Source organism: Bos indicus x Bos taurus, chromosome 10 (assembly GCF_003369695.1).
Source record: "Bos indicus x Bos taurus breed Angus x Brahman F1 hybrid chromosome 10, Bos_hybrid_MaternalHap_v2.0, whole genome shotgun sequence".
In the NCBI taxonomy this organism is placed as follows: Eukaryota; Metazoa; Chordata; class Mammalia; order Artiodactyla; family Bovidae; genus Bos; species Bos indicus x Bos taurus.
The window spans coordinates 15,576,654-15,602,975 of record NC_040085.1 but is presented as its reverse complement, the minus strand read 5'-3'; the positions used below and the strand labels follow the sequence as shown (position 1 = coordinate 15,602,975).

The following is a 26,322-nucleotide window of genomic DNA, read 5'->3' as shown; positions in this document are numbered from 1 at the left end:
TATTTAAATATCTGTTGAATGTTTACTTAGCAGAAGTGGGGGAATACCGACGGAATAAAAATTGGAAGCCTCATTCTTTCTATTCAAGAGTAGAGTTTAAGGCATGAATTCATTACATGCAGTTTTCTGAAGCAGTTTCTTGGTAGGCATATCAAATGATTTTGAATGTAGACAATAGCACAAGTCTCAGGGAGTGGCACTTCACAGCGAGGTGCAGCATTTTCCGAATTCCAGCTGTGACCACTGCCTTTAGGCAACTTGTATTAATACCTGTACCTGCATGTTTAACAATTATTCTAGAGACAGGTGGTCTAGGTAAGCAGTCATCAAGGATTCTTCAGTGGAAGGGAGCCAACTTACACTTCACCAACAGACAGAAATCAGAGCTCATTGGCTCCAAAAGTCTGAATTACTCCAGGATAATTCAGTGCTCTTTTAGACCCAGGCTGCTTGCCCAGCTGGCCTGCACCTTAATCCCACCCTGGATTCAGGTACAAGTTGTAAATGAGGGAAATGCTAGGAAGACAGTCCTAAGGCTGCCCCTGTTGACACTGGCCCCTACTTTCCTCCCCTCACTCCAGCCATGCTGGCCCCCCTTGCTGTTGCCACACAAGCCCTGACATCTCAAGGCGTCTGCATTTGCTGTTCCCTTGGCCTGGAACATTCTTCCCCATGATATTGCTCCTTCTCTCACTCATTCCATTCAGGTCTGTGCTTAAACAGCACTCTCAAGAGACCTTCCCTGAGGAGTCTCTGAAGGAGTAGCTTCTTCCTTCAGCCAATCTCCATCCCCTTCACCATGCCTGACTTTTCTTCAAAGGCACTGGCTACCACCTGGAGTTTGTTTGTTGTCGCTTCCCCCACTAGAACGCAGCCCCACCAGAGCGTCTTCATTCACCGGTACCCCCAGCGCAGGGTCCGTGTAGACAAAAAAGGGTTTGCTGGAAGAATAACTGGATGAATGATGCCTTTCTTCCTAGACTGGTTTCCAAGTTGAACTCCGGGAATGTCTTGCACTTGCTCTTCAGGCCCTCCTATGCTGCTGCTGGCCTGGCTCCCAAGCAACTTTGAAAAGTATCTGCTCTTTTTGATAGTAATGGGTTGAAGGGAAGGAAAAAGTATAGTTTTCTCAGTTTTACTGGGAGGCCTAGAATGGTTTGAAAGGGACTTTCTGTTTCATCAATGGGAAAACAAAGACAAAAAGCACCTCATTAACGCGCCTTCCCCGATCGATCGGAAGCTCTGTGCTGCAGTCCCACACCCAGCTCAGGTGGCCGGTCTGGGCGCGGCGAGAACAAGGCGCGACGTCCGCGAAGCGGTGAAAGGGCAGAGGGGACGAAGGCGGAGTGAGGCGAGTGCTCAGGTTCACGCAGATGCAGGTGGGTTCGAGTGGAACCGCAAACCCTTCAGCGGGAACTCTTTTCCCAGACCCGCCCCCGCAGAGCCCCGTGCCCCTCCCCCTCTCCCCTCCGCCCCCGCCGGGCCGGCGCGCCGCGCTCACCTTTGCCCGGGTCTCCCACTCTGCCCCCCAGCCTCGCTCGCCGGCCCCGCCCCTTGACGTCGTCCCAGTCGTTTCCCGTTACTTCCCTCTTTCGGCCCACGGTTCCGTATCTGCAGCCCCAAGGTCTCGCCTTCCCAACCCCGACCCAGCCACCGCCAGTCCCCAAAGCCCTCTGGAGAGCTCGGTTAGCACCCGGTGTCCAGATCTGGCTGCGGAGGCCGAGGCGGGCTCTGCGCTGGGGCACCAGGGCCTCACTACACCTGGACCCCTTCGTTCCCTCCACCTGGCCAAGCAGCCCCCGCCCCTCCCCGGGCTGCAGGAGGCGCTAGAGGTGGGGTGGGGGAGATTGTGGTGGGTGCAGTCGAAGATCGCAAATGTTCGAGAACCGAGAGGCCTCGCAACCCGCTCCCCTGCCCTGTCCTCGCTCAGCCAGAGCTGCGCTGCCCTTGGGAAATGAAAATGACCGCGGATACCCTTAGAGGCGTCCTCCGCCCCACGAGCGCTCAGCTTCCTCTTCCCTCCCTCCCAATCCAGCTCGAGCTCGTCGGCCCAAGGTGGGTCTGGGCGAGAGCCCCAAACCCTGGCAGCCCTGCCTCCAGCCCCGAGACGTTTTCGGCTGAAACTCCGGAGGGACTCTGGACCGCAAAGCCCCGTGGGGGAAGGGAGGGAGACGTTCCCGCTAGGAGCCAGGGGAGGGGGTCTCCCGGAAGGGCGACTCAACTCTCCGCCCCCTCGGGGAAGCTGTTGCGTCAGCTTCGAGATCCCAAATTAAAGCAAGTGGTCTCCACCCGGCTGGAAGGTGTCAGGCCGTAGAGCCGCCGCCAGGAGGCAGCACGTAACCAAAGATGTCCGAGCAGAGGCTGGAGTCCCCATCGCACCTTTCTTGGACCCAATAAAAGAGGGAGTTGCTGGGCTAATTCAAGGAAAGGAATCTGGAAATGTTTCACCACGTATTAAAACTAAAAGATGACTTGTAAATAATACAATTTCCTTTTGTATACCTTATGGACAGTCCAGCTTTGGCATCTTTTAAAGCCAAAGATTCGCTGCAGAGATTCATAGCGAACCAACCACCTTCAAGACCTGTCTGGTGGAAAGGCACATATAAGAGACTTCCCAGGGACAAGGCAAGAAAAAAAAAAAAAAAAAAAAGCGTAGCCCTGAGGTTATAATTTACCCATGTTGAAGCTGGGTCATTTAACACACAATTTAGCCTATGCTGAATGAGCAAGGATTTGACAGCAAGGTAAAAGAAAAGGAATATGTTACGATAGATTATATAAGCAATAAGGAAACAATACGCAAAGCTATGTATTGTGTGAGTGGGTGGTTTATAACTGTCCGTTCCCACAGTTCTTGCATCGAGTGACAGTGATTTAGATCTTTGTTGAGCTGTCCTAAGAAGGAATGTGAAACAAGACACTTCCCAAGTAGTTCGCTCTTCTTCAATCTTAGAATTTAGTCACCGAATGCTGAAAGGGGAAGAGGTTACAAAATGAGGTGGAATTAGCCACCCAGAGTCAGCCTTACTTATGTTTTTTCTCCAAAGTCATCATTACTTATCACAACGGTTTAAAAAGAACCAAAATTCTCAGTGCACTTGTACAGAAATTACTGTATACAGACCTGACAGAACGATATTTGAATAAATGTGTTGGACAAAAACATCAGTGGTTAAACAAAATGTTAACGCCAAATACAGGCCATGGTGTGATGCCCTTGAGAGGCAAAGGACTTTTAAGGGGAAAGACACGGAGCTCAAATTCCTGATATTTCTCACCATTGTTACCTCCAGCCTTTGCCAGATGAAGTCCAGAGGTTGAAAGACATTGAGTTAGGGGATGATGAAGCCGCTTTCCTGTGGCTTAGAGTCTGGTGAAGTCACTGAGGAGTGCTGTCCAAGTGCCAAACCCCTCTCCGCCCAACAGGGTTCCATAAGGTCCCTGAGAATGCTGATGATGTTAGCTGTCAGCACCTGGAGTTCTCTTTCTCTCTCCCTCTCAAAATCCTGACACCTATTTCCTGCTATTTACAACCCACAGATTGTCCCCCTGCCACATCACTCTAACCACGTCAAAGGCTGAACTTATCTTCCTTCCAAAGACCTTTCCCCCACCCCCGCCCCCGCATTCCCCAGTTTTTCAGATTTAGCTTCCCATCCTGCCCTGAAATCCTCCAGCCCTGGCTCCTCGACTCCCTCAGCTATTAAACTAGTACATGTGTTCACTTTTGCATGTGGAGTTCATACTGTCTACATTTTTTTCTAACATTTATCTTTGGTGATTTCTTTACAATTTGATTTGATTTATGTCATACGTTAACATAATAGCACCCCACTCCAGTACTCTTACCTGGAAAATCCCATGGACGGAGGAGCCTGGTAGGCTGCAGTCCATGGGGTCACCCGATAAGAGTCGGACACGACTGATCGACTTCACTTTCACTTTTCACTTTCATGCATTGAAGAAGGAAATGGCAACCTACTCCAGTGTTCTTCCCTGGAGAATCCCAAGGATGGGGGAGCCTGGTGGGCTGCCGTGTATGGGGTCGCACAGAGTCGGACACACCTGAAGCGACTTAGCAGCAGCAACATGAATTAACCATAGGTGTACATATGCCCCATCCCTCTTGAATCTCTCTCCCACCTCCTGCCCATTCCCACCCGTCTAGGTTGTTACAGAGCCCCAGTTTGAGTTCCCTGAGTCATTCAACAAATTCCCATTGGCTTTCTATTTACATCTGTTAGTGTATATTCTTCCATACTACCCTATTCATCTCACCTTCTCCCTCTTTTCCCCCACCCTTGTCCGTAAGTCTGTTCTCTATGTCTGTGTCTCCATTGCTGCTCTGAGAAGTTTCATCAGTACCATCCATCTATAAGTCATATCTATGTGTTAATATATGATATTTTTCTCTTTCTGACCTACTTCACTCTGTATAATAGGTTCTAGTCATCCACCTCATTAGAACTGACTCAAATGTGTTCCTTTTAATGGCTGAGTGATATTCCATTGTGTATATGTACCACAACTTCTTTATCCATTCATCTGTCAAAGGACATCTAGGTTGCTTCCATGTCTTAGCTATTGTAAATAGTGCAGCAATGAACATTGGGGTACGGGTGTCTTTTTCAGTTTTGGTTTCTTCAGGGTACATGCCTAGAAGTGGTATTGCTGGGTCATATGATGGTTTTATCCCTAGTTTTTTAAGGCATCTCCATACTGTCTTCCATAGCGACTATATCAATTTATATTCCCATCAGCAGCGCAGGAGGGTTCCCTTTTCTCCACACACTCTCCAGGGCTTATTGTTTGTGGATTTTTTGATTTTGGCAATTCTGTCTAGTGTGAGATGATTTATCATTGTAGTTTTGATTTGCATTTCTCTAATGAGTGATGGTGAGCATCTTTTCATGTGTTTATTAGCTATCCATATGTCTTTGGAGAAATTATCATCTACATTATCAGTTCACCTTAATGCATGTGGCCTTTTCTATGATTTTATACCCATAGTGTATGAGTTACTAGAAGACAGGAGTATTGCTGGTTTAACTTCTTTATATAGTGTTGATGGTAGTGCCAGCCTGCTTTCCTATGAATCTTGAATGTTAACACCGATTTTATTTTTCCAGTCCTTGGTTTCTACTACGTGATTCTCCAACTGTAAATTAGGTAATGGGATTTCAGTGCTGTCTGCCTCAGCTGCCTCTCAGAACCAGTCAAAGACACATGGAGGCTGGCTTGGGAAAGGTGTTACTCAGTCACTGTTGCAACTGTAAAATAAATCCACATCCACATTTTGGTTCAATTTCCTGATCTCTGAAAATTACAAGCAATCTCCATAGTGACTGCTTCCTGATCTGTCTTATCTACTTTATAGGTTTATTATGAAATTTTAAATAGAAGTGCTTATATCATTTATACAGAAGTGTTTTGATAACTGAAAATTAAGTGTACAAATGTAAAATGGTAGTAGTACTCTATTGTCTTACTTTCCTTGCTAAGTTTTTGGGTCCATCCATTGGCTTATAGCCAAGGTTATTTTATTCTCATCCTTTTTTCTAGTTCAGCCCTCCCCTGTACCATTCTTATTGTTATCCAAACAGCTGCCATTTACTTCTTAAACCAGGATCCACCCTTCCCCTCTTTCAAAGTGCAGTTCAGAGCCACCTCCTGTGGAAAAACTTCCCAGTCTTGCAGGAGGAAATGATAAACTTCCAGATAGACCATTACACCACTCCCTCAGGTTTCCCCAGTCAGCATGTATTTAAGTGTCTAGCCTAGCACAAGAGTAATGGACACTTCTGTAAAAGCTTCACCATTTTTATAGCACTTTCACTTACGTTATCATTTTCTAAATGTTTTCATAAATGTGATATATTCAGCTTTTTTGTCAATGAAGAAATTAAAGATAAATGACTTCCCCAGGGTAAGTACAGGCATACCTCAAGATAGTTCAGGTTCAGTTTCAGACCACCATAATAAAAGAAATATCACAATAAAGAGAATGACATGAATTTTTCAGTCTCCCTGTACATGTAACATTACATTTACACTATATTACGGTCTATTAAGTGTGACTAGCATTTGTTGTTTGGAGAAGGCAATGGCACCCCACTCCAGTACTCTTGCCTGGAAAATCCCATGGACGGAGGAGCCTGGTAGGCTGCAGTCCATGGGGTCGCTGAGGGTCGGATACGACTGAGCGACTTCACTTTCACTTTTCACTTGCATGCATTGGAGAAGGAAATGGCAACCCACTCCAGTGTTCTTGCCTGGAGAATCCCAAGGGCGGGAGAGCCCACCTGGCAGACGGTGGGCTGCCGTCTATGGGGTCGCACAGAGTCGGACACGACTGAAACGACTTAGCAGCAGCAGCAGCATTTGTTGTTATTGTTCAGTCGTGTCCGACTTGTTGCAACTCCATGAACTACAGCACTTCAGGCTTCTCTGTCCATCACTCTCTCCCTATCATTATGTCTTAAAAAAAAAAAAAAAAAACACTAATTGAAAAAGTGCTAAAAAATGTCAAAACAAATTACAAGAGTAACATTCAAGATCACTGATCACAGTTCACCTTAACAATAATACCAAAGCTTGAAATACTTCAAGAATTACCAAAACATGACACAAAGGCACAAAGTGAATGAATGCTCTTTGAAAAACCTGGCACTGATAAGACGTTCTATGCAACGTTGCTACAAACCTTCAATTTGTAAAAAATGCAGTACTTGCAAAGCACAATAAAGTGTGTCTGTAAGTGATTTAAAATAAAAAAAGAAAGAAGCCACGGGATCTGGGTTTGCCACTTACTAGTACCTGCCTCACAAGGCTTTCGCATGGATATTACACAATGTGTGGTGGTAGCTTTATAAAAATGGAATCAGAGCTTAGCGCCAATTCGGCTTCCTCAAGAAAGCCTTCTTTGACACTATACTCCAGATCAAGTTTTCATATGCTTACAAGCAACACCTACTTCCCTTCCCAGTACTCATCTCAGCTGTAATATTACTGTAATGTGTATGATTACTGTCCTCTTTCTCTAGACTTGGAGCAGAGGGACCTTTGCTTTGCTCTCCACACTGACTACAGTGCTCCTCACATGTAAGCTCTTCAACTTTGATAAATGAGTGAGAACTGAAACCCTAATTTTGATTCACTGTAGATTTCACTCTGGCTAAGGAAAACATGTTACAGTGATGCTAGAAGACAGATGCTAGAAGACCTCATGGTCACGTGGACGTTACTCAACTGAGATAAATTTCAAAGGACTAGTGGCCGCGGCAAGGAGACAGAAGGCTGTGGGGAGACAGTTCAGAACGGTTTCGTCTGAGAGGACGCGACTTCCACAAAGTTGTACCCAACACTATGAACACATACTCAGAACAACCGCTCTCCTCCAAAACACCCTGGAAGCAATCTTGCCCCTCTTTTCCGTACGATGAGCCAAGATGGCGGGGCCCGTGTTTGAATACCAGATTCAAGATGGCAACTTCCTGCTTCCCGCGCAGCTTCGCGCGTGGCCAACGAGGCCACGCCCACTTCCGGCTCCTGCGCCTCAGCATGGCCGCTTTGGGTATGCTGCTCTCTAGTAAGTGTGTGTGAGGTCGGTGGGCTCCGGAGTTTCCCGGGGTGGGGATGGGCCGCAGATCCCTGGGCTGGCTGCGCGGCCTCTCTCCCAGCTCTGCCCCGTTTTCCCAGCAGGTGTCCGGAGACTGCACTGCGGCTCCGCGGCTCGGGCAGGCAGCCAGTGGCGACTCCGGTGAGTGCCCGTCGGGAAGAAACTGGGGGGCCAGAAGTTGGCCTGAATCCTCACCGAACTGTTTTTCTCCATCCAGGCAGGGCCTTGCTGCCAACCCCTCCGGCTACGGGCCCCTTACGGAGCTCCCAGACTGGTCGTACGCGGGTGAGCGCTGATCTGACAGTTAACTCCACTTCGGAGATTTTCACCCTGAGGGAACGCCCCTGGACGTAGCGGAGCTGGGAGTGGGGGGAAGGAGTGTCAAAGTGGAGGTGTGTCTGAACGGACAGCTTAATGAACTTTATGTTTGGAGTTGAAAGGGAAGAAGCCCTGCTGTTTACTTTCTGAATTAAACTACACCTGTGGAAAGGAAAGCTGGACGGAACCTCTCGGCTTGTGGGGATAAGCAGAAAATAATTCTCATTTAGGGGGTCACCGGGGAGAGACAAGACTTTGTGTTGTCAAAGAGGGACGTGAATTTTTCGAAGTTAGGAAGGGGACTTCACTGGTGGTTCAGTGGTGAGGACTCCGTGCTCCCAATGCAGGGAGCCTGGGTTCGATCTGATCGGGGAGCTAAATCCCACCTGCCACAACTGCGAGTTTGCCTGCAGCAGCTAAAGATGCCGCAGGCCACCCACAGCTAAGACCTGGTACAGCCAAGTAAATAATAAAAATTTTTAGAAAGTTACAAAGAACTGCCCTTCTGTGTGGGGAGTACATTGTTGAGAGTTTGTTACCAAATGCAGGGAGAGCTCTTTGAAAGGCTGCCTAAATGATCCTCTGAGAGAGGCTTAGAAGAGTGAGGGCAGAGCATGGTGGGTTCCCTTTGGAAAAAGTTTCTTCCTTTAAAAAAAAAACGCCCTAAAAAAGAAGGACCTTAGAAAAGCTGAAGCCATTCCCCACTCCATTGGAACTTCAGTTCAGAGGTGGGAAAATTGCCTGGGAGCACACAGCTAGGTAATAGCAAAGCCAAGACTAGAACTGGGCAGAGACCAGGCAGGCCCCCTTCAGCAGCACAGAGTATAGTTTATAGGAGTATGAAAAAGAAATAGTGAAAGTCAGTTGCACAGTCTTGTCTCACTCTTTGCGATCCCATGGACTCTAGTCCGCCAGGCTCCTCTGTCCTTAGAATTCTCCAGGCAAGAGTCCTGAAGAGGGTTGCCATTTATAGGGATATAAACCTATATAATCAGATATGTGGTGGGTTAATCAGGGTTAATCAGATATGTGGTGGCTGCGGAGGATGGTGATTTTTTCTACTTGTTATTTACTGTAGGAAGTCTAGGATTTCTTGAGATATTGGAAGGACTCTGGAATTGATTTTTTTAACGCGGACCATTTTTAAAGTCTTTATTGAATTTGTTACAATACTGTTTCTGTTTTTTTATGTCTTGGCGGTTTTTTTGTTTTTGTTTTTTGGCCTCAAGACACGTGGGATCTTAGCTCCTCTTGTGGCACAGCACAGGCTTAGTTGTCCCACAGCGTGTCCCCTGCATTGGAAATAGGATTCTTAACCACTGGACCACCAGGAAAGTCCTACAATTGATTCTTAATCCAGGCTTGCTTCTCTACTTGGTAACTTTATGGTCTTGGACAAGTTACTTAATTGTATCTCAGTTTCCACTTCTGTAAAAGGATACCTATCTCAGGTGGTTCTTGTAAGGAGAAAATAAAACATCCAATGTCAAACACCTGATGTACACAGTATTGGTTCCCTTTCTTGATGAATAATATCTCTTATTTGTCTTGCCTTTGAACTTTGGCAGCATTTTCACTCTCTTTGTAGAAAGTATCCCTTTATTCTCCATTATAAACTACTTGAGATGAAGATATTGCATTTTTCTTTTTTCCAGCAAATGGTTATGAGATGTTTATTATGTGCCTACACTATTTATATTACAGTGAAAGTAAGGGATATAGTCCTTGATCTTAAGGAACTTAAAGTCTGAGCTGGTAAAACAAAGCATGATATTTTAAAGATTAATTAATATTTCAATGCTCTGCCCCTTTCCAGAAGAATTTGAGATAGATAAATAAGACTAAAAATAATCAGTAGTACAGTAAATGTCCCCAAGTAGTAGGTTCCTCTGTCCATGGGATTCTCAGGCAAGGATACTGGAGTGGATTGCCATTCCTTTCTCCAGGGGATCTTCCTGAGCCAGGGATCAAACCTAGGTCTCCTCCATTGCAGACAAATTCTTTACTGTCTGAGCTACAGGGAAGCCCTTCAGTTCAGTTCAGTTCAGTTGCTCAGTTGTGTCCGACGCTTTGCGACCCCATGAATCGCAGCACACCAGGCCTCCCTGTCCATCACCAACTCCCGGAGTTCACTCAGACTCATGCCCATTGAGTCAGTGATGCCATCTAGCCATCTCATCCTCTGTCATCCCCTTCTCCTGCCCCCAATCCCTCCCAGCATCAGAGTCTTTTCCAATGAGTCAACTCTTCACATGAGTTGGCCAAAGTATTGGAATTTCAGCTTCAACATCAGTCCTTCCAATGAACACCCAGGACTGATCTCCTTTAGAATGGACTGGTTGGATCTCCTTGCAGTCCAAGGGACTCTCAAGAGTCTCCTCCAACACCACAATTCAAAAGCATCAATTCTTCGGCACTCAGCTTTCTTCATAGTCCAACTCTCACATCTGTACATGACCACTGGAAAAACCATAGCCTTGACTAGATGGACCTTTGTTGGCAAAGTAATGTCTCTGCTTTTGAATATGCTATCTAGATTGGTCATAACTTTCCTCCAAGGAGTAAGCGTCTTTTAATTTCATGGCTGCAGTCACCACCTGCAGTGATTTTGGAGCCCAAAAAAATAAAGTCTGACACTGTTTCCACTGTTTCCCCATCTATTTCCCATAAAGTGATGGGACCAGATGCCATGATCTTAGTTTTCTGAACGTTGAGCTTTAAGCCCAATTTTTTCACTCTCCTCTTTCTCTTTCATCAAGAGGCTTTTTAGTTCCTCTTCACTTTCTGCCATAAGGGTGGTGCCATCTGCATATCTGAGGTTATTGATATTTCTCTCTGCAGTCTTGATTCCAGCTTGTGCTTCTTCCAGCCCAGCGTTTCTCATAATGTACTCTGCATATAAGTTAAATAAGCAGGGTGACAATATACAGCCTTGATGTACTCCTTTTCCTATTTGGAACCAGTCTGTTGTTCCATGTCCAGTTCTAACTGTTGCTTCCTGACCTGCATATAGTCCTTAAATGTCCCCAAATAGACAAATATTAAATGATGGAGATGCATTTCTTTCAGAAGAGAGTGACAGAGTTGAAGAGGTTAGAGAAGGGTTTCTGGGACAAGTAGGGCTGGGGTTAGGCCTAAGAATGAGAATTTGGCTGAAAGGAAAGGAAAAGAGGATATTTCATTATGGAGTGAGATAGAATTCAGCAAGGACTCAGTGGTGAGTAGAACAGTAATCCAATTGCTTGAGTGGAGTGTATCTGAAGATAAAACAGGAGATTCAGCATCACAAAGGACCTTGAATTCTAGGCTAATGATGGGTAAGTAGAGTAGGAACATGCCTTGGAGCTTATTCTCGGTGGTTCTGGCATACTTCACCATTGAAGATGAAGGAAGTGTTCTAGGGGAATGAAGCTACAGTGGGTATGAAATAGAAGAGAGGAGCTTGAGATTGGTTCTTCCCTCTTTTGCTGTCACAGCCACTTGGCCAGGGTACTGTAGGCTCTAACACTTGCCTTTCCTTTCACTTCTATCTGCAGATGGCCGCCCTGCTCCTCCAATGAAAGGCCAGCTTCGAAGAAAAGCCCAAAGGGAAAAGTTTGCGGTGAGTAGCTAGATCTCCAGCCAGGACAAACTGTAACTGGCTGGAGAACATTTAAATTGTACTTTGTCCTGAGTTGGCACCTAAGCTGACACGTACCCCTCACTTGGAGGTTTTATGCACTGAAGGTTTTAACAGTACTGTGAGAAGGGAGAATAGACTGGGGCACTCCTAAGACAGGAACCAATGATAGACACCCACTTTGCTTCCTTCCTCCTGCTTGCCAGCCCAGGACCTGGTTCCACCCCTTCCCCAGTCAGTGGTGTCACTTTCCAGCCGAAACCTGACTTTGATCTGTGAATGAAAGGATATATGGTGCAGAGCTCAAGCCCCAGATGTTATCCACACTGTTTTCCTGTCTGTTTCAGAGACGAGTTGTACTGCTGTCACAGGAAATGGATGCTGGATTACAGGCATGGCAGCTCAGACAGCAGGAGAAGTTGCAGGAAGAAAAAAGGAAGCAGCAGAATGCTCTTAAACCCAAAGGGGTTCTACTACAAAACCCAGGACCAAGTCAATAAAAAAAGCAACTCCTATCTCCCTTCCCAAGCCTGTCTCTGGCTTTCTTTTCTAGTACCTGGATGTGTCTTCCCTGCCAGAAGAAAGCCTTATGTTCCCCATCAGGGCAAAAGGGTGGACACCAAGAAGAACGGGCTATAAAACCACTGCCTGGAAGGGTTGACTCAGTCCCCTCACCCCCAGCTCCATTCCAGTTCAGCAGAATCTTGCTCTGGAGTATTTACTCCCTCTTTTACAAGCCATACTGGTCCAACTATGAGCAGTAGTAGCTGCTCTACAAACATGAAAAAGGGGGCAACAGTTTTCCTGGTTTTAGCCAGGCACTCAAGCCTTTAACAGCCCATACACAATTGAGGCCACATGCAGTAATACATTTAATAAATATTTTTATGAAAAGCTTTCTAGCTGAGATCTACTTTTTGGCAAGAAAATACTATCAGTTTTCCTACACTTCAGATAGATGGCCCTAGAAGATACTCCCACTGGGAAGGCGGACATGGGAAGAGCCAACTTGGGTGTTGCACGTTCTGCTGAAGAGTTGGATCCTGAGGTTTCTGTGGTTCTGACTGAATTCCAGAGGTTGGTTGGTCCAGATTTCCCGACTCCCATTTGTGTAGGGGAGCCCTGAGGTGCTCAGTGCCCAAACAGTCACTGTGTAATGGGCACCTAGTAGCCAGCATGTACTTCCATAAGTCCCTTAGCTGCACAGGCCCCAGGAAACCTTTCATTTTATTGGTCATGGCTCCCATGGATTTCTGAGAGAAAAAGGACAGTACAGAGTACTGGACTTTTCCATTTTCCTGCCGCAAAATGTGATAGTTCCTGGATCTCTAGGATTCATGGAACTTTCTACCTGAAATAATTTATGTCCAGCCTCCTTTATTCCTTCCCTTGTTTTCCCTCCCCTCTTCTCCACCCCCACCCCCCACTACCTCTTTCCTCTCTGGCTGACCAGTGCAATTCTTGGATCTTAGATTTTGCTGATGGTCGACTTTTCTGTCTCCCACACTTTTCCTGCTTCTGTTGTGTTGCTTTTCCAGATCTAGCCCTCAACCTCTTATCTGTCTCCCTTTCCCACTGCCTGCTCTGGCCGGCCCAGCCCCCTTCTCTGCATACCTCCATCTTTTGTTCTCAGAGTCTAGGCTGCCCTTGAAGGAGGAGGGTATGCTCTCTAAGGAACCATCTCCTTTTCCAGTGTAGAGGTGGAACCCCCATAGTCCTGACTCCCAGCCCCTCTTTTCTGCAGTCTTACCAAACTTCATTTGTCTTTCCTCAGATGCCATGGCCTTGCACTCCTTTCCCGCTGTAGTTTAAGGGGCAATAGTTTAAGATCACAAAGGACAATAATAAAGGGAGCACATGTGTCTTTGTACAAACAGGACCTCCAGATCCAATGTGGTGGGATTTGTCAGTGGGTAGTTGCATTTTGTTATTGTTGCATTCCCCCCCACGACGCCCTGCAGGGGAGGGACAGGTGGTTGTCAAGAATAAGGGACAAAAAATTCGATATGGTCAAGCCACAGGTCCCAGCAGACAAAACCCCCAAACCAGGTCTCTTGAACATGGAAGACCCCACCACCACCATCCCAGACCCAGCTCCTTGTTTGCCCCACCACTGAGCCTAGCACTTCCCACGGAAGTGAGACAAATGCTGAAAGCAGAGGAATCAAGCCACCCAAAATATGCTTAGAAGGAAAAAGTGTCCCACATCCCGTCCCGAGTGCCCCCAAGCCCCCCGCTCTCGGCCTCAACCCCTGCAGATGGCAGCCTCCACCACAGAAAGGCAACTTAGGAGTTTTTTTTTTTTTTTTTAACCCGACTTTTGGCTGTAATTGGATTCAGGCTGAAACAACCACGTCCGCACTGGGAAAGGAGGGCATAGGGGCGGGGGCGGAGGGAGGCTGTGGAAGGGAGGGACCAGAGAAGAGAGCAAGAGAGGGCTCGCAATCCAGTTCGCCGACTAAGCAGAAGAAAGATCAAAAAACGGGAAAGAGGGGACGAGCAAACAGGCGCCTTCAAGACCGATCCCCTCATCTCCACGTGGACAGCGCTCTGGGAATCCAGATTCAGTGCCTACGGAAGACAAAGGCGCCCCGAGGGAGTGGCGGCGCGACCCCAGGGCTTGGGCCCGGCCGCGGAGCCCGCTTGGCCCGGCTGCCCGGACAGTCGCGGACCATGTCTCCCGCCCCACGACCCGCCTGCAGTCTGCTGCTCCCCGTGCTCACGCTCGCCTCCGCGCTCGCCTCCCTCAGCTCTGCCCAGAGCAGCTTCAGCCCCGAAGTAAGTGAGCTCCTCCGGCCCTATCCGGAGTCGCGCCGGGGGAGGCGAGCCCGGGGGTCTCCGAGAGAGCAGCCCCGGATCGGAGGGGCGAGCGCTCGGGATGCCGGCTCCTCCGGCCTGCAGGTTCCCCCTTCCTCTCCACTTCCTCTCCTTTCCGTCCTCATCTCCAAACTTTCAAGTCCATCGACTTTGCCTCCTCCAACCACCCACTACCCCACTCACTGCGCGCTGCCGACTTTCTGTCCCGTTCCTTTCCTTGGAAGAGCTTTCCAGCCGGAGCCCCCTCCCGACCCCTCCCCAGCTCCCCTGGGCTCTAAGCTCAGTTCTGGAATGGGTCGGGAGCCTGATAAATATCTGGACTCTGCTGAGAGCCCGCGCTGTCCTGGTTTCTTGTCCTGTGCTAGTTTGTTGTTCCTTCAACTTTCCAGCTCGCAGGCGCTCGGCCGGCCGCGAGGCTCAGGGGATCGCGGCCCGGGCCCCCCACGCTGCGCCCTCCGCCGCCGCCTCCCGGGCAGTCCCGACCCTCTTCGGACACATCGGCTGCCAGGTGCGGTCGGGGGTGGACGGCGGAGCGGCCCCGGCCCCCAACCCACCCCCGCCTCCCCGAGAGGTCCTTCAGCGTCCCGGCCCGCAGCCCTGGCGTCGAGGGTCACGGCGCTGGCGCCTTGGCCCGCGTTTCCGGACACACAAAGCTCTCCTTGTGAGCTGGGGGCTCGACCCGGCCGCCGCCGCCTCACCCCGCTCCCCCTTCGGCGCCTTTAGGCGTTTTGGTTAATTGCTTTTTTGTGTTAATTGCACGGAGACTTGGGGGCGTTGTACGGGGAGCGGGGTGAGGGCCTGGTCCAGGGCGCCCGCACAGATCTTCGCTGACTCGGTTGCCCCCCGCCTCTCCTCCCCGAAGCTGGCCCACCGGGCCCACCGGAAGCCGCGTGGGAGTTGTCTGAGGAAGTTTTTCCTCTCTCTTTTATTTTGGGGTGAAGGTGGGAGACGGATTTGATCAGTTTCTTATTTTGGGCCATCCCAGCCCACTCAGCTCGGCCAGGGCCTGGGTGCGGTCGGGAGGGGCAGGGAAGGGCCCCTGAGCAGGGGGAGGGGATCTGGACTTGGCTTCCTCCCTCCTGGTCCCGGCCCTGGTCCCACCCCCGGAGGAAACCTCTCCAGAAAGAACACACTCTCTCTGTCCTGAAGGGATCTGAGGCTGACAGAAGTGTGGCCCTCGGAAGGGGGGCGACCAGGGAGAGAGAAAATCTGCCCGGGCTAAGCCTGACTTGGTCCAGGAGGAGGCACCCTGTTTCCAGGCCTGGAGTCTTCATCAGAGGCCTAAAGAGGAGAGCTCCTAACAAAAGGAGCCTGGGCATCTGGGGGGCTTCCCGCTGCCAACTTCACCAGCCCTGCCTTCCTTCCCTCCCCTGCCCCACTAGGTCCCCTAGAGGAGGGGCGGCAGACCTGGCTCTGTATTAAGTGGGTCATGGGCAGTCGCAATGCCAGAACCACCGTTTGCTTCTGAGCCCTGGAGGGGTGGGAGGCAGAAGGAGGGAGGAGCAGGCCCAGAGGCTGGGATCCAGGGGCCTGCAGAAGAGCCAGAGATCCCCCAAACTCCTCTCCAGGATGCTAAGGCCAGAGAAGTGGGCCCAGGAATGGAAAGGGTTCCTTGTCCTTGACTTCCCCCTAGGGGAATACCTTGCACCTCTCAATTTTCAAGACAAAGCCAGCCAACTGAGTTCTCTGATCCTACCTAGTTGCTCTCTCTCCGGGCCTATCTGGAGGGAGAGAGAGCTGGGGTGGCCCAAGGTCTCAGGCCGCCAGCTCCCTTCTAGCACCTCCGGAGTCCTGCACCAGCTCCCGGATGGACAGCCCTCTCCTCCCCTTGGCCAATCTGGCACTTGGCCCTTCCCCCACTAGGCCGCAGACACAAGAGTCCTCTCTTCTGTGGTTCAGACCTCATAGTCTCCTCTGTGGTTCTTGCTTTGCTCAGAGCCTAGGCCTGGGAGGAGGAGAGGAATGGGGGGCACTTCCTTTCCAGGACTTGCGGCTCACTCGACTCCAGAAAGTCCCTTTCTTGACTAAGTCCCCACCTTTCTCGACTGCATATGGATGGGGTGGAGGTTGGTGGGTGTGAATATTCAGACCTGTCTGCCTGCTTGAAAGACTCTTCACGAAGAGGGATTTATCCCAGAGCTCCCGGATGTGGGTTTCCCCCACCTCTCTGCTGCCCTCCCTTCTGTCATCCTGCCCTATGAGCTTTGCCCCCCTGAGGGTTTCGGGGCCTGATCTCCGTCTTTCTGCCGGCTCCAACGGCAGTGGGCCATTCCCATCTTTTCTCAAAGTTAAAGCAGCTGCTCCCCTAACAGAGGGCATAAGCCCAGGGGTGTGACTACCCTACAGGTGAGGCCAGGGGCAGAGGGAGTTTCCTGCATACTTGGGCACAGGGCCACAGCAGGTCTCCTGCAGGCACTAGCTGTGGCATCAGTCAGCACAGGTCAGGGCAGGTTTAGAGCTCCCCAGAGAGCAGCCTGGGATAAGAGCCTCCTGCTCTGCTCCCCAGAGGTTAAACTTTGCTCCCCCTCCCCCACCCCGAGGAGGGGCTCTCAGAGAGGGTGGTGCTGGGGTTGTTCTGGCCAGGCCTGTTGGCTGAGGAAAAGCTGGGTTGTTTACATCTTGATCCCTAACTCCCCGTCATCAGCCTTGGGGGATCACTTCCCAGAACCATGTTGCAATTCTTGCCCCTGCGGGCTCAGGTCCCGTCAGCTGCTCCTGAATCACCCCCAGCCCCAATGCAAGCGCACTGCTCCATCCCTAAGGCCTGGCCCTGGAGGCAAGGGCCACATGTAGAGCCATCCTAATGACCTGGAGTAGGGGATGCACCTCTGCTCCAAGTTCGCATCCCAGGAACCTGTAGCCCCTCACCCTGGACTCTTTTAAGAAGGCAAAGCTGGAGCAGGGACTAGAGTTAGGGTTAGGGTTAGAAGTATCTCCCCGTCGAGGCTCTGAGCATGTTTATGTTCCATATATAACTTGACTCATTTTTACTTTTCCAACCTTAGGAAAACACTCTATTGTTCTTAGAATAAAGGCTGACTTTTTCCTCAACAGGGTTTTGCAGTGTGTATACCTTTCAATCAAACACCAAAAATATAACGTTATGTTAAGGCAATATGCCACCCTTTATATTATGAACAATTCAAACCATACCTGAAATAAACTACAGTCACCAAAATACTAAATAAAATACTAACCCTAATGCTAACCACCACCTCAATCTCTCACTCCCTCTTTTGAGAACCTTAAATGGGATATTAGGTCCCAAGTCCTCGGTCTCCTGCTGCCTGGGTAGAGACAGTGGCAGGATCCTGGCTGTTTGTCTAGTCACATCCCCACCGCCTCCAAAGACCCCAGCTTCCTCTCTCAGCAGTCAGCCTGAGCCCTAGCTTCTTTTCTGCCCTCCTTCCAAAAAGATCTCAGAGCTGTGTATATCCTGGAGGGATGCCTGTCCCAGGAGAACCTCATGCCAGGCCTCAAAGTGGAGCCCCCTCAGCCTCTCCCTTCTCCATCTACCATGGGACATACCCCAGCCTCAGGTAGAACATGCAGTATTTACAAGAACACTGACACAGAGGAGGAAAGAGCTGGAAGGGATCTCGGCTCTTAGAAGACATCCTAGAACTCAATTAAACCACCAGGGCTCCCATCAAAAGAGTTACAGCCAAAGCGTGGAGCTGTGGCTCCCCACCCCTCCAAGAGGATCAGCCATTCTAGGACCTGGGCCAGAGTTTGGGTCCAGCCTGGGAGTTCTTCCAGACCCACTGCCAGAGCCAGGCTGGGAGCTCATGGCCCTTTCCACGCCAAGCCAGGCGTGTGTTCCAGGTGCCGTGAGGAGGCAGGGGCTCCCCTTGGGCCAGGTGGGCATGCTCCAAGCCACACCCCTTTCCCCACAGGCCTGGCTGCAGCAGTATGGCTACCTGCCCCCTGGAGACCTGCGGACCCACACACAGCGCTCACCCCAGTCCCTCTCAGCTGCCATTGCTGCCATGCAGAGGTTCTATGGTCTGCGAGTGACAGGCAAGGCTGATGCAGACACCATGAAGTAAGTGCTAGAACCTGGCAGGAATTCTGCCCAGCACCCACCCACATGACACGGCAGAGAGGTTGCCACCTTAAATGCCTAACCCTACCCGTGTACCTTATCCCCACAAGATGATCCTGACCCTCTCCTGTTCACCCGAACCTCATGATCTTAACTCTTCCCCACACGGACCCTGAGGCCAGACATTCCCCCTCTACTCTGAAGACCAACGTTGTTCTTTCATGCACACTCCTGACCACAATCCCCACACCCCAACCCACCCCAGGGCCATGAGGCGCCCCCGCTGTGGTGTTCCAGACAAGTTTGGGGCTGAAATCAAGGCCAATGTTCGAAGGAAGCGCTATGCCATCCAGGGACTCAAATGGCAGCATAACGAGATCACTTTCTGGTGAGTCCAACAGGCAAGCGGCCTTTCTCACATCACGTTACCCTTCCCTATCAGGGATGCTTAGAGACTCGGAGGCCCCCTTCCGTACTCACCCCTGTTCCTGCAAAGCATCCTTGGGAGTAGGGAGGAAAATGGCTCCCATCCTGGAGAGAGGTGCAGTCCCTGGAGGGTATATTCCATGGCCAGAAGGCCCTTGGTTCCTGGGGCAGAGGCATCGTGAGACGGCAGAAGTGCCGGGTCAGACAAAGATGGCTGGGCGGCTCAGTCAGACCTGGGAGAGTACAGGGAAGGAGAGTTTTGCCCCTAACACACTCTCATCCTCTCCCCACGTGGCTGGACCTCAGCATCCAGAACTACACCCCCAAGGTGGGCGAGTATGCCACATTTGAGGCCATCCGCAAGGCATTCCGAGTGTGGGAGAGTGCCACGCCACTGCGCTTCCGAGAGGTACCCTATGCCTACATCCGTGAGGGCCACGAGAAGCAGGCCGACATCATGATCTTCTTTGCTGAGGGCTTCCATGGTGACAGCACGCCTTTCGATGGCGAGGGTGGCTTCCTGGCCCATGCCTACTTCCCAGGCCCCAACATTGGAGGGGACACCCACTTTGACTCTGCCGAGCCCTGGACTGTCCGGAATGAGGATCTAAATGGTGAGCGAGGTAGCCTTGGGTCTCTCATGCCTCCGAGAGTCAAGAGTCGTTGCATGCGGGTTCTCTGGCCTCCTTCCCAAACCTCAGACACCCCCCCCACCCCCAATCACAGGGCTTGTTGGGAACCACAAAGATCTCCTGGTCTGACTTCCAAGGAAGGCAGGAATCCTGTTTTGACCTATTTACATCTGGTCCCTTCTCTCGCCCAATAATTAACTTCCCAGTCAAAGACTTTGAAGCATCTGCATCAGCCACTTTTCCAGGCAAATGTCGGGTCTGGCTCCTGGGAGAAACTGAGGCCCAGATAGGACCTCAGCTTCTCTTAACACAACCCTCGCTGGAACTGGGATCCGGCCAGTCTCTCCTCTACCCAGAAGAGTTGCTGACTGGCTTTGTGCCTCATTTGCCAGATATGAGGCTGGAACTCAGGATTTGGTCACTTCGGGTAGAAAATTTGGCAGGCAGGCTTCACTGTGAAACTTCTGATGGGGAAGCGCAAGTCTGAGGGGAGGGACCCAGGCTGCCATCATAACCAGTCCCGTCCCTCCAGGGAATGACATCTTTCTGGTGGCTGTGCACGAGCTGGGCCATGCCCTGGGCCTTGAGCATTCCAACGATCCCTCGGCCATCATGGCACCCTTTTACCAGTGGATGGACACAGAGAACTTCGTGCTGCCTGATGACGACCGCCGGGGCATCCAGCAACTTTATGGTAACTAACCTATGCCCACATCTGCTCCTTTCTCTCTGCTGCTTGTCTCCTCCAGCTTTCTCTGGCCTGGGCATTTCCCCCTCCCTCATGCCCTACAGTCTTCTTGTTCCCCCACCCCCACCCCATGACTCCACCTCCATCGCCCCCACTTTTGACCCCACCCTTTCTGTCCTTTCCCAGCTGATTGCTTCAGTCTCCCCACAAGGTGTTTTCTGCCCATGTGTCTGTCCTTTCCTCCTTCTCTGCCAAAGTCTGAAGTGCCCCTCATGTTCCAGGGAGTAAGTCAGGATCCCCCACTAAGATGCCCCCTCAACCCAGGACCACCTCCAGGCCTTCCGTCCCCGATAAGCCCAAAAATCCCACCTACGGGCCCAACATCTGTGATGGGAACTTTGACACCGTGGCCATGCTTCGAGGGGAGATGTTTGTCTTCAAGGTAAGAGGAAGAAGTGGGCTGGTGTGGGGGACAAAAGGGCTCTGTGACCGGGTGGCAGGGTGGACACCAAAGCTGGAGGACAAAACACGGTGAAAGTGAAGTCGCTTAGTCGTGTCCAACTCTTTGCAACCCCGTGGACTGTAACCCACCAGGCTCCTCCATCCTTGGGGTTTTCCAGGCAAGAATACTGGAGTGGGTTGCCATTGCCTTCTCCAGGAGATCTTCCCAACCCAGGGATTGAACCTGGGTGTCCCACATTGTAGGCAGACGCTTTACCATCTGAGCCACCAGGGAAGTCAACCTATAAAACTGAGGCAGTGGGGGAGCTTTGGGGACTGAGCTGGAGGACAAAGCTAAAGACTGAATGAACTGCCTCCCAGGAGCGTTGGTTCTGGCGCGTAAGGAAAAACCAGGTGATGGACGGATACCCCATGCCCATCGGCCAGTTCTGGCGGGGCCTGCCCGCATCCATCAACACTGCCTATGAGAGGAAGGATGGCAAGTTTGTCTTCTTCAAAGGTAACCAGACATTCTGCCATAGTCTTTGGGTGTGGGCGGGGCTCCCTGGAGGAGCATGTTCCACTTGGCTCCTCCAAAGACCCCAGGTGGAATGAGATCCTGCCCTCCCCTCCCCGCCCCAGGAGACAAGCACTGGGTGTTTGACGAAGCTTCCCTGGAGCCTGGCTACCCCAAGCACATTAAGGAGCTGGGCCGAGGACTGCCTACTGACAGGATTGATGCTGCTCTCTTCTGGATGCCCAATGGAAAGACCTATTTCTTCCGAGGAAACAAGTAAGACTTCGCCTTCCTCCATACACTACCCACCAGATTCCCTCAATTCTAGTGGAAGACCCACTTGCCCCCCGAGATGTCTCCCTGAAGAAGGCACTGGCTGAGCCTCTGCTGTTGCCTAGCAACAGGCAGCCTCCATCGGGTGCTGAGTGAGTGGGATATGACCCGGTCACCATCATTTTAGACCTGGTCATTTGACGCCTCCTGCCCCCAGCACCATGCCTCCGCCCCAGCTGCCAGGCACTGTCATTAAGGGCTGCTGGTGGCTCCTTGCAGCTTGGGCCCTCCCTTCCACCCCCAGCTTCCGCTGCTTTCAGCTGCAGGCCCTCATTAGTCAAAACCCCTGTCCCCCACCCTTTGCTCACTGGTGAATCCAGTCCCAGGTCACTCCCCTTGGAGGATGTGCCCAGTGTCAAGCCGCTTCCTTTCCCCGCCTCTCCTCTAGGTACTACCGTTTCAACGAGGAGCTCAGGATAGTGGAAAGCGAATACCCCAAAAACATCAAGGTCTGGGAAGGAATCCCTGAGTCTCCCAGAGGGTCATTCATGGGCAGTGACGAAGGTGAGAGGGGTACGGGAGGTGTCAGTGAAGGGAGGACAGGAACAGGGAGTTAAGGAAGAGCAGGACGAAAGACCGAGAGTGTCGGGTAGAAAATGGATGTGCTGAGAACCGGGGAGCCCTGTGCCAGGCCCTAAGTGCTTCCTGCACTTCAGACTCTTCGATCTGCCCCGCTCTCTCAGCCTGGTGCTATAGTTACCCGGCTTCACAGCTGAGGAGACGGGCGCTCAGAAAGATGAGGAGATGAACTCAGCGAGCTTGCACACTTAACAGTTTTCTTCCGCTCTGCTTCTCTCTTTGGCTCTTCTCCGGACACCGCGTCCACCTCGCGGCTTCCATGCCACCCTCTTGCTGACCCTGCAGTCTTCACTTACTTCTACAAGGGGAACAAGTACTGGAAATTCAACAACCAGAAGCTGAAGGTTGAGCCGGGCTACCCCAAGTCAGCCCTGCGGGACTGGATGGGCTGCCCATCATCGGGGGGCCAGCCGGATGAGGGGACTGAGGAGGAGACGGAGGTGATCATCATCGAGGTGGACGAGGAAGGCAGCGGGGCAGTGAGCGCGGCCGCCGTGGTGCTCCCCGTGCTGCTGCTGCTCCTGGTGCTGGCGGTGGGCCTCGCCGTCTTCTTCTTCAGACGTCACGGGACCCCCAAGCGACTGCTCTACTGCCAGCGCTCCCTGCTGGACAAGGTCTGACCCCCACTGCCGCCCGCCCACTCCTACCACGAGGACTTTGCCTCCGAAGGCCAGTGGCAGCAGGTGGTGGTGGGTGGGCTGCTCCCGCCCGGCCCCAGCCCCATCCCCAGCCTCCCCCTGTCCCTTTTTCTCTGTCCCATGACTGGCCTCTCCCACCCTCCACGCTGGCATTGCTTCTTCCCTAGATGGGTCCCCCCAGGGGCTGAGCAGGGGCCGCCCTCCCAGACCCTGCCCCTCAGGGGCCCCCATGGCTTGGTGTGTGTTCAGCCCCATCTGAATGTCTGGGCTCTGCACTTGAAGGCAGGACCCTCAGACCTCGCTGGTAAAGGTCACATGGGGTCATCTGCTCCTTTTCCATTCCCTGACATACCTTTAACCTCTGAACTCTGACCTCAGGAGGCTCTGGGCACTTCAGCCCCGCAATCCCCTAGGTGTACCCAGTTGGCAGCCTCCCACCACTCTCTCTGGCTAAAAGAAATCTAATCCTATTGTGGTGGGAGGTGACCCTGAGTGAGAGAGTGTGGGTTACAGAGCCACCCTAAGACCTTGGGAGGAAAGCTAAGCGAGGGCCAGTCCTCTCCTCAAACATCTGCCTCTGCCCCACCAGCCCCTGAGAACTTCCATAGAAGGAGCCTGAGCCATTAGGACTAAACTGGGGCTGCAGAAACCCTTGACAGCCCTACCCTCCCTACCTTAGCCTCGGATGGGGATGTCAAGGTTGGAAGAGCTTAGACTAGGGGTGCAGCCACCGGGGTGGGGCCCACGAGCCCCAGGGGGTAAGCCTGGGGGCCACAGAGAAAGAACCTCGCTCATAATGCAGGCAGCTGGAGTAGGGACCCAGGGGCAGAGTAGTCAGAGGGGACAGGGCAGGACCAAAAGGCGAACCAGGGAGGCGCAGCAGGAGTGGATGGCTGAGGGCCAGGCAGGGCCGCCACAGGGTGGGCTGTGGTACCCGGGAGAGGGCACTTTTCATTGGAGCTCTCAGGAAGGGCTCGAGAGAGGCACACCTGCTTCTGTTTGGGTGCCCTGGCTTCAATCAGACAGCATGGAGGGCAAGGCAGGCAGCCAGAGAAAGGGGCAGAGAGGGTGCCCGTCGGGGATCGGCGACTTGGGACTTTTTATGAGAGCAGCCACCTCGTTAGGGAGCCGAGGATCAGCCTGCCTCAGCCATCTTCTGCAAAAGGGCACCTGCCTGCGCGTCTCCGTCAGGTTAGCCCCTCGCTTTCCGATGCCCCCCGCCACTCGGCCCTTCCTACAGGTGCCCTGCCCCACTCCCACCCAGCCCACCTGTTTGAAGTCTCCTTCGGCCACCGAGGGTGGTCATGGTACCAGAGACTCGGGAGCATGAGAGGCCCTGTGGGGCAGTGAGAGGAAAGGGATGTCAGGGGTGGGGGGGCAGGGGGGTGGGAGAAATGGGGTGAACGGTGCTGGCAGTTCGGCTAAAGTTGTCTTGTTTGGGGTTTTTGTTTTGTTTAATGTATATTTTTATTATAATTATTATATATGAATTCCCTTCAAATCGTTCCTTTTTGTTAACAAGGGGCATGGGGTGGGGTGGGGGTGGGGGGCAGAGGCATCCGACCCCAGGAACCTGCAGGGCGGGGCTGGGTCATTGCCCTCTAAGGACATTTTTGACCTTGTTCAACCTTTCCACGAAGAATAAACAGTGTTTCACATTCTTTGTGTGGCTGCAGTTTGTGTGCCTGGGATGTGGCTGCGAGGGGAATGGAAAGCAGGGGGGGGCCTGCAGTGTTTTCCGTGAGGCGGGGTTTTGGTATTTTTTATAAAGGAATATGTTTATTCTCAGTGGACAAAAGGGATGCAGGCTCCAGAGCTGGGGGGGAGGCGGGCATGCTTTTGGTGGGCAGGGGAGTGGTCCACGGAGGCCAGCTAAAGCTACTGTACCCTAACGTGGCCTCAGGCCCAGGACGACAAAGGCAAGAGGAAGTGGCCAAGCTGAGGCTACTCGGAAAATCTTCCTAAATTGCGTTACCCTGTCGTGTGACCCAGCCGCAGACCCTCTGTTTCCTCAGGCCTCGTGCTGGCTGCTGGGGGATCCCCCGTCACAGTCAGCCTAAGGCTCCGGGGCAGGCCCTTCTCCCCAGCCCTCAGGACCTCAGCCTCTACCAGGCCCGGGGCTCCCCAGCAGGGACAGAAGAGTCAAGAAGGGAGAAGGTTGCCGCATGGCCAGTTAGGAGCAGCCTATCTGGCCAAATGAGAATCTCACCCCAGTTGCCCAGGAGAGGCAGGATGGTCAGATAGGAAGAGCAGAATGACAAGGCTTTGTTTCCTCTTTCCCTAGAAACTGATGCCCTAGACAGGGTTCCCAGGCTGTTGACCCACCCTTCCACCAAAGCAGCCTGGAGGGAAGAATCAGCTGCTGAGTCAGCTCAGCTGAAGGGGAGCAGCGCTCATTCTTCCCTCCTTCCCTTCCTGCCTCAGCCCGGCCCTCCCCGGGCTCCAGCCCAGGCCCCCTCCACGGCCTGCCTCCAAGAGCCCGGGCCCCACCTAGGCCAGGCGTTCTATCCAGCTGCTATTCAGGGCTGGCGGGTGTGATTGCTTTGGCAGAAGGGGTACCCCACCTTCCTGCCAGCCAGGAACCCTGACCCTACGCCTGGCCTCCTGCGCCTCTCCTGCCAACAGCTGTTTGGCACGGCCTGTGCATCTCTGTGGGGTTGGATACCACCTCCCTGCCACCCTCACCAGAGGGGATGGGGACCCTGAGAAGTCAGGGGCGTCTGGGGGCAGTGGGGCCCATGCGTGTGGCAAGGAGCTCAAAGATGAGCTCATGGCCCCTTTGTGTTTTTGTGGCTCACATCTGGAGGCAATTACAGATGTTATCCAGTGGGAGTTCTGCAAAACACAGCTGGAGCCAGCAGAGGAGCACGGGGAGTGGGGGACTGCCAGAGGGAAGAGCGGGGGGAGCCTGGGGCTCCCGTGGCTGGACTGTGGTTTCCCCATCACGAGGAAATTGTTTGGCCCTGATTCTGGAATCACAAGATGCTCTCTGAAGCCAAGGGGGAGAGATGGAATGGAGGACCAGAGACAAAGGGGGAAGAGGTGGAAGAGGCTTCGCAAGCAGGGAGAATTGCAGGGTGGAGGCCGCAAGTCCCGTGCTTCTGACGTGCCTTGGGTCTGAGGGATCCAGCCCAGTGAGGCAGCTGGGGGACCCCACCCGGCCCCAGCTGAATGAACCATCAGCTCAGGCTGGTGAGGGGAGACCAGAGGCCCCGTGGCTCCCGAGAGACCTGCAAACACTGCATTCACTGGCCCTACCCTGCTTTGTCCATTGGGCCTGACCCAGTTTCTGTGGTTCCAAGTTCCTTTATTCGAAAGCAGCACATGTGAGTTAGAGCAGCCAGAAGGGAGCCAAGGGGAATCTGCAAGGAGGTTTGGGCAAAACCCAGGGTAGCAGGCTCTCGGGAGACTGGACTGGGGGCAAACACAGAACACAGGCTATACTCTGCCCACCACAGCACCCCACACGTTTCCGGGGGAGCCACGGACACCCTTGGCATCACCTCCCTCCTGGAGGTTCCTGCCATCATCTGGGCCTATGCCTCCAAGGCTGCCAGCCAGGCGCTGGGTCCATGGGATGGAAAAGAGAGGGGAAGCCCTAAGTGGAGCTGAGCTCTCTAGAGGAGAGGGGACTGAGCAGAGTGACCC

General features: G+C 52.3%; 4 protein-coding genes and 1 long non-coding RNA gene across 13 annotated transcripts in view; 3 read left to right on the top strand and 2 right to left on the bottom strand.

Annotated features, from left to right (window-relative positions):
• The window catches only part of SLC7A7 (solute carrier family 7 member 7), a 37,804-nt gene extending 35,746 nt beyond the window's left edge, over positions 1–2,058 (bottom strand). For 2 of the 3 annotated variants that reach the window (XM_027553327.1, XM_027553325.1), the window contains exons 1-2: positions 1,975–2,058; positions 1,208–1,279 (exon numbers count right to left, since the gene is read on the bottom strand). The gene's annotated coding sequence lies outside the window, so the exon portion shown is untranslated. Of the gene's footprint in view, positions 1–1,207; positions 1,509–1,974 lie in introns of those variants that run through there. The other variant, XM_027553324.1, reaches the window with a different exon arrangement.
• On the top strand, positions 1,296–2,633 carry LOC113899939. Its single transcript, XR_003513034.1, has 2 exons — positions 1,296–1,379; positions 2,036–2,633. It is a non-coding gene; the product is annotated as an uncharacterized LOC113899939 (long non-coding RNA).
• Positions 2,634–6,998: 4,365 nt separating this feature from the next.
• On the top strand, positions 6,999–12,452 carry MRPL52 (mitochondrial ribosomal protein L52). Of its 7 annotated transcripts, none has more exons than XM_027553331.1 (5): positions 7,491–7,591; positions 7,702–7,762; positions 7,839–7,906; positions 11,476–11,540; positions 11,906–12,452. In XM_027553331.1, the coding sequence occupies exons 1-5, from the start codon at positions 7,564–7,566 to the stop codon at positions 12,056–12,058; spliced, it is 375 nt and encodes a 124-aa protein (XP_027409132.1). In that variant the 5' UTR covers positions 7,491–7,563; the 3' UTR covers positions 12,059–12,452. The 7 variants fall into 7 exon arrangements, with proteins under 7 accessions (XP_027409139.1, XP_027409132.1, XP_027409138.1 ...); XM_027553337.1 differs by having other exon boundaries at positions 7,528–7,591; positions 7,705–7,762; positions 11,476–11,547; positions 11,906–12,015; XM_027553332.1 differs by having other exon boundaries at positions 7,545–7,591; positions 7,705–7,762.
• Positions 12,453–13,886: 1,434 nt separating this feature from the next.
• Positions 13,887–24,335, top strand: MMP14 (matrix metallopeptidase 14). Its single transcript, XM_027553317.1, has 10 exons — positions 13,887–14,336; positions 18,272–18,420; positions 18,686–18,808; positions 19,153–19,460; positions 20,011–20,172; positions 20,448–20,608; positions 20,989–21,127; positions 21,250–21,400; positions 21,846–21,961; positions 22,322–24,335. Exons 1-10 carry the CDS (start codon positions 14,232–14,234, stop codon positions 22,654–22,656), a joined length of 1,749 nt encoding a protein of 582 aa, XP_027409118.1. The 5' UTR covers positions 13,887–14,231; the 3' UTR covers positions 22,657–24,335.
• RBM23 (RNA binding motif protein 23) overlaps positions 18,830–26,322 on the bottom strand; it is a 48,212-nt gene continuing 40,719 nt past the window's right edge. The window contains exon 15 of the mRNA XM_027553318.1: positions 18,830–19,079. Within this exon, the coding sequence (XP_027409119.1) occupies positions 18,859–19,079 (221 nt within the window). The 3' untranslated portion in view covers positions 18,830–18,858. The remainder of the gene's footprint in view (positions 19,080–26,322) is intronic.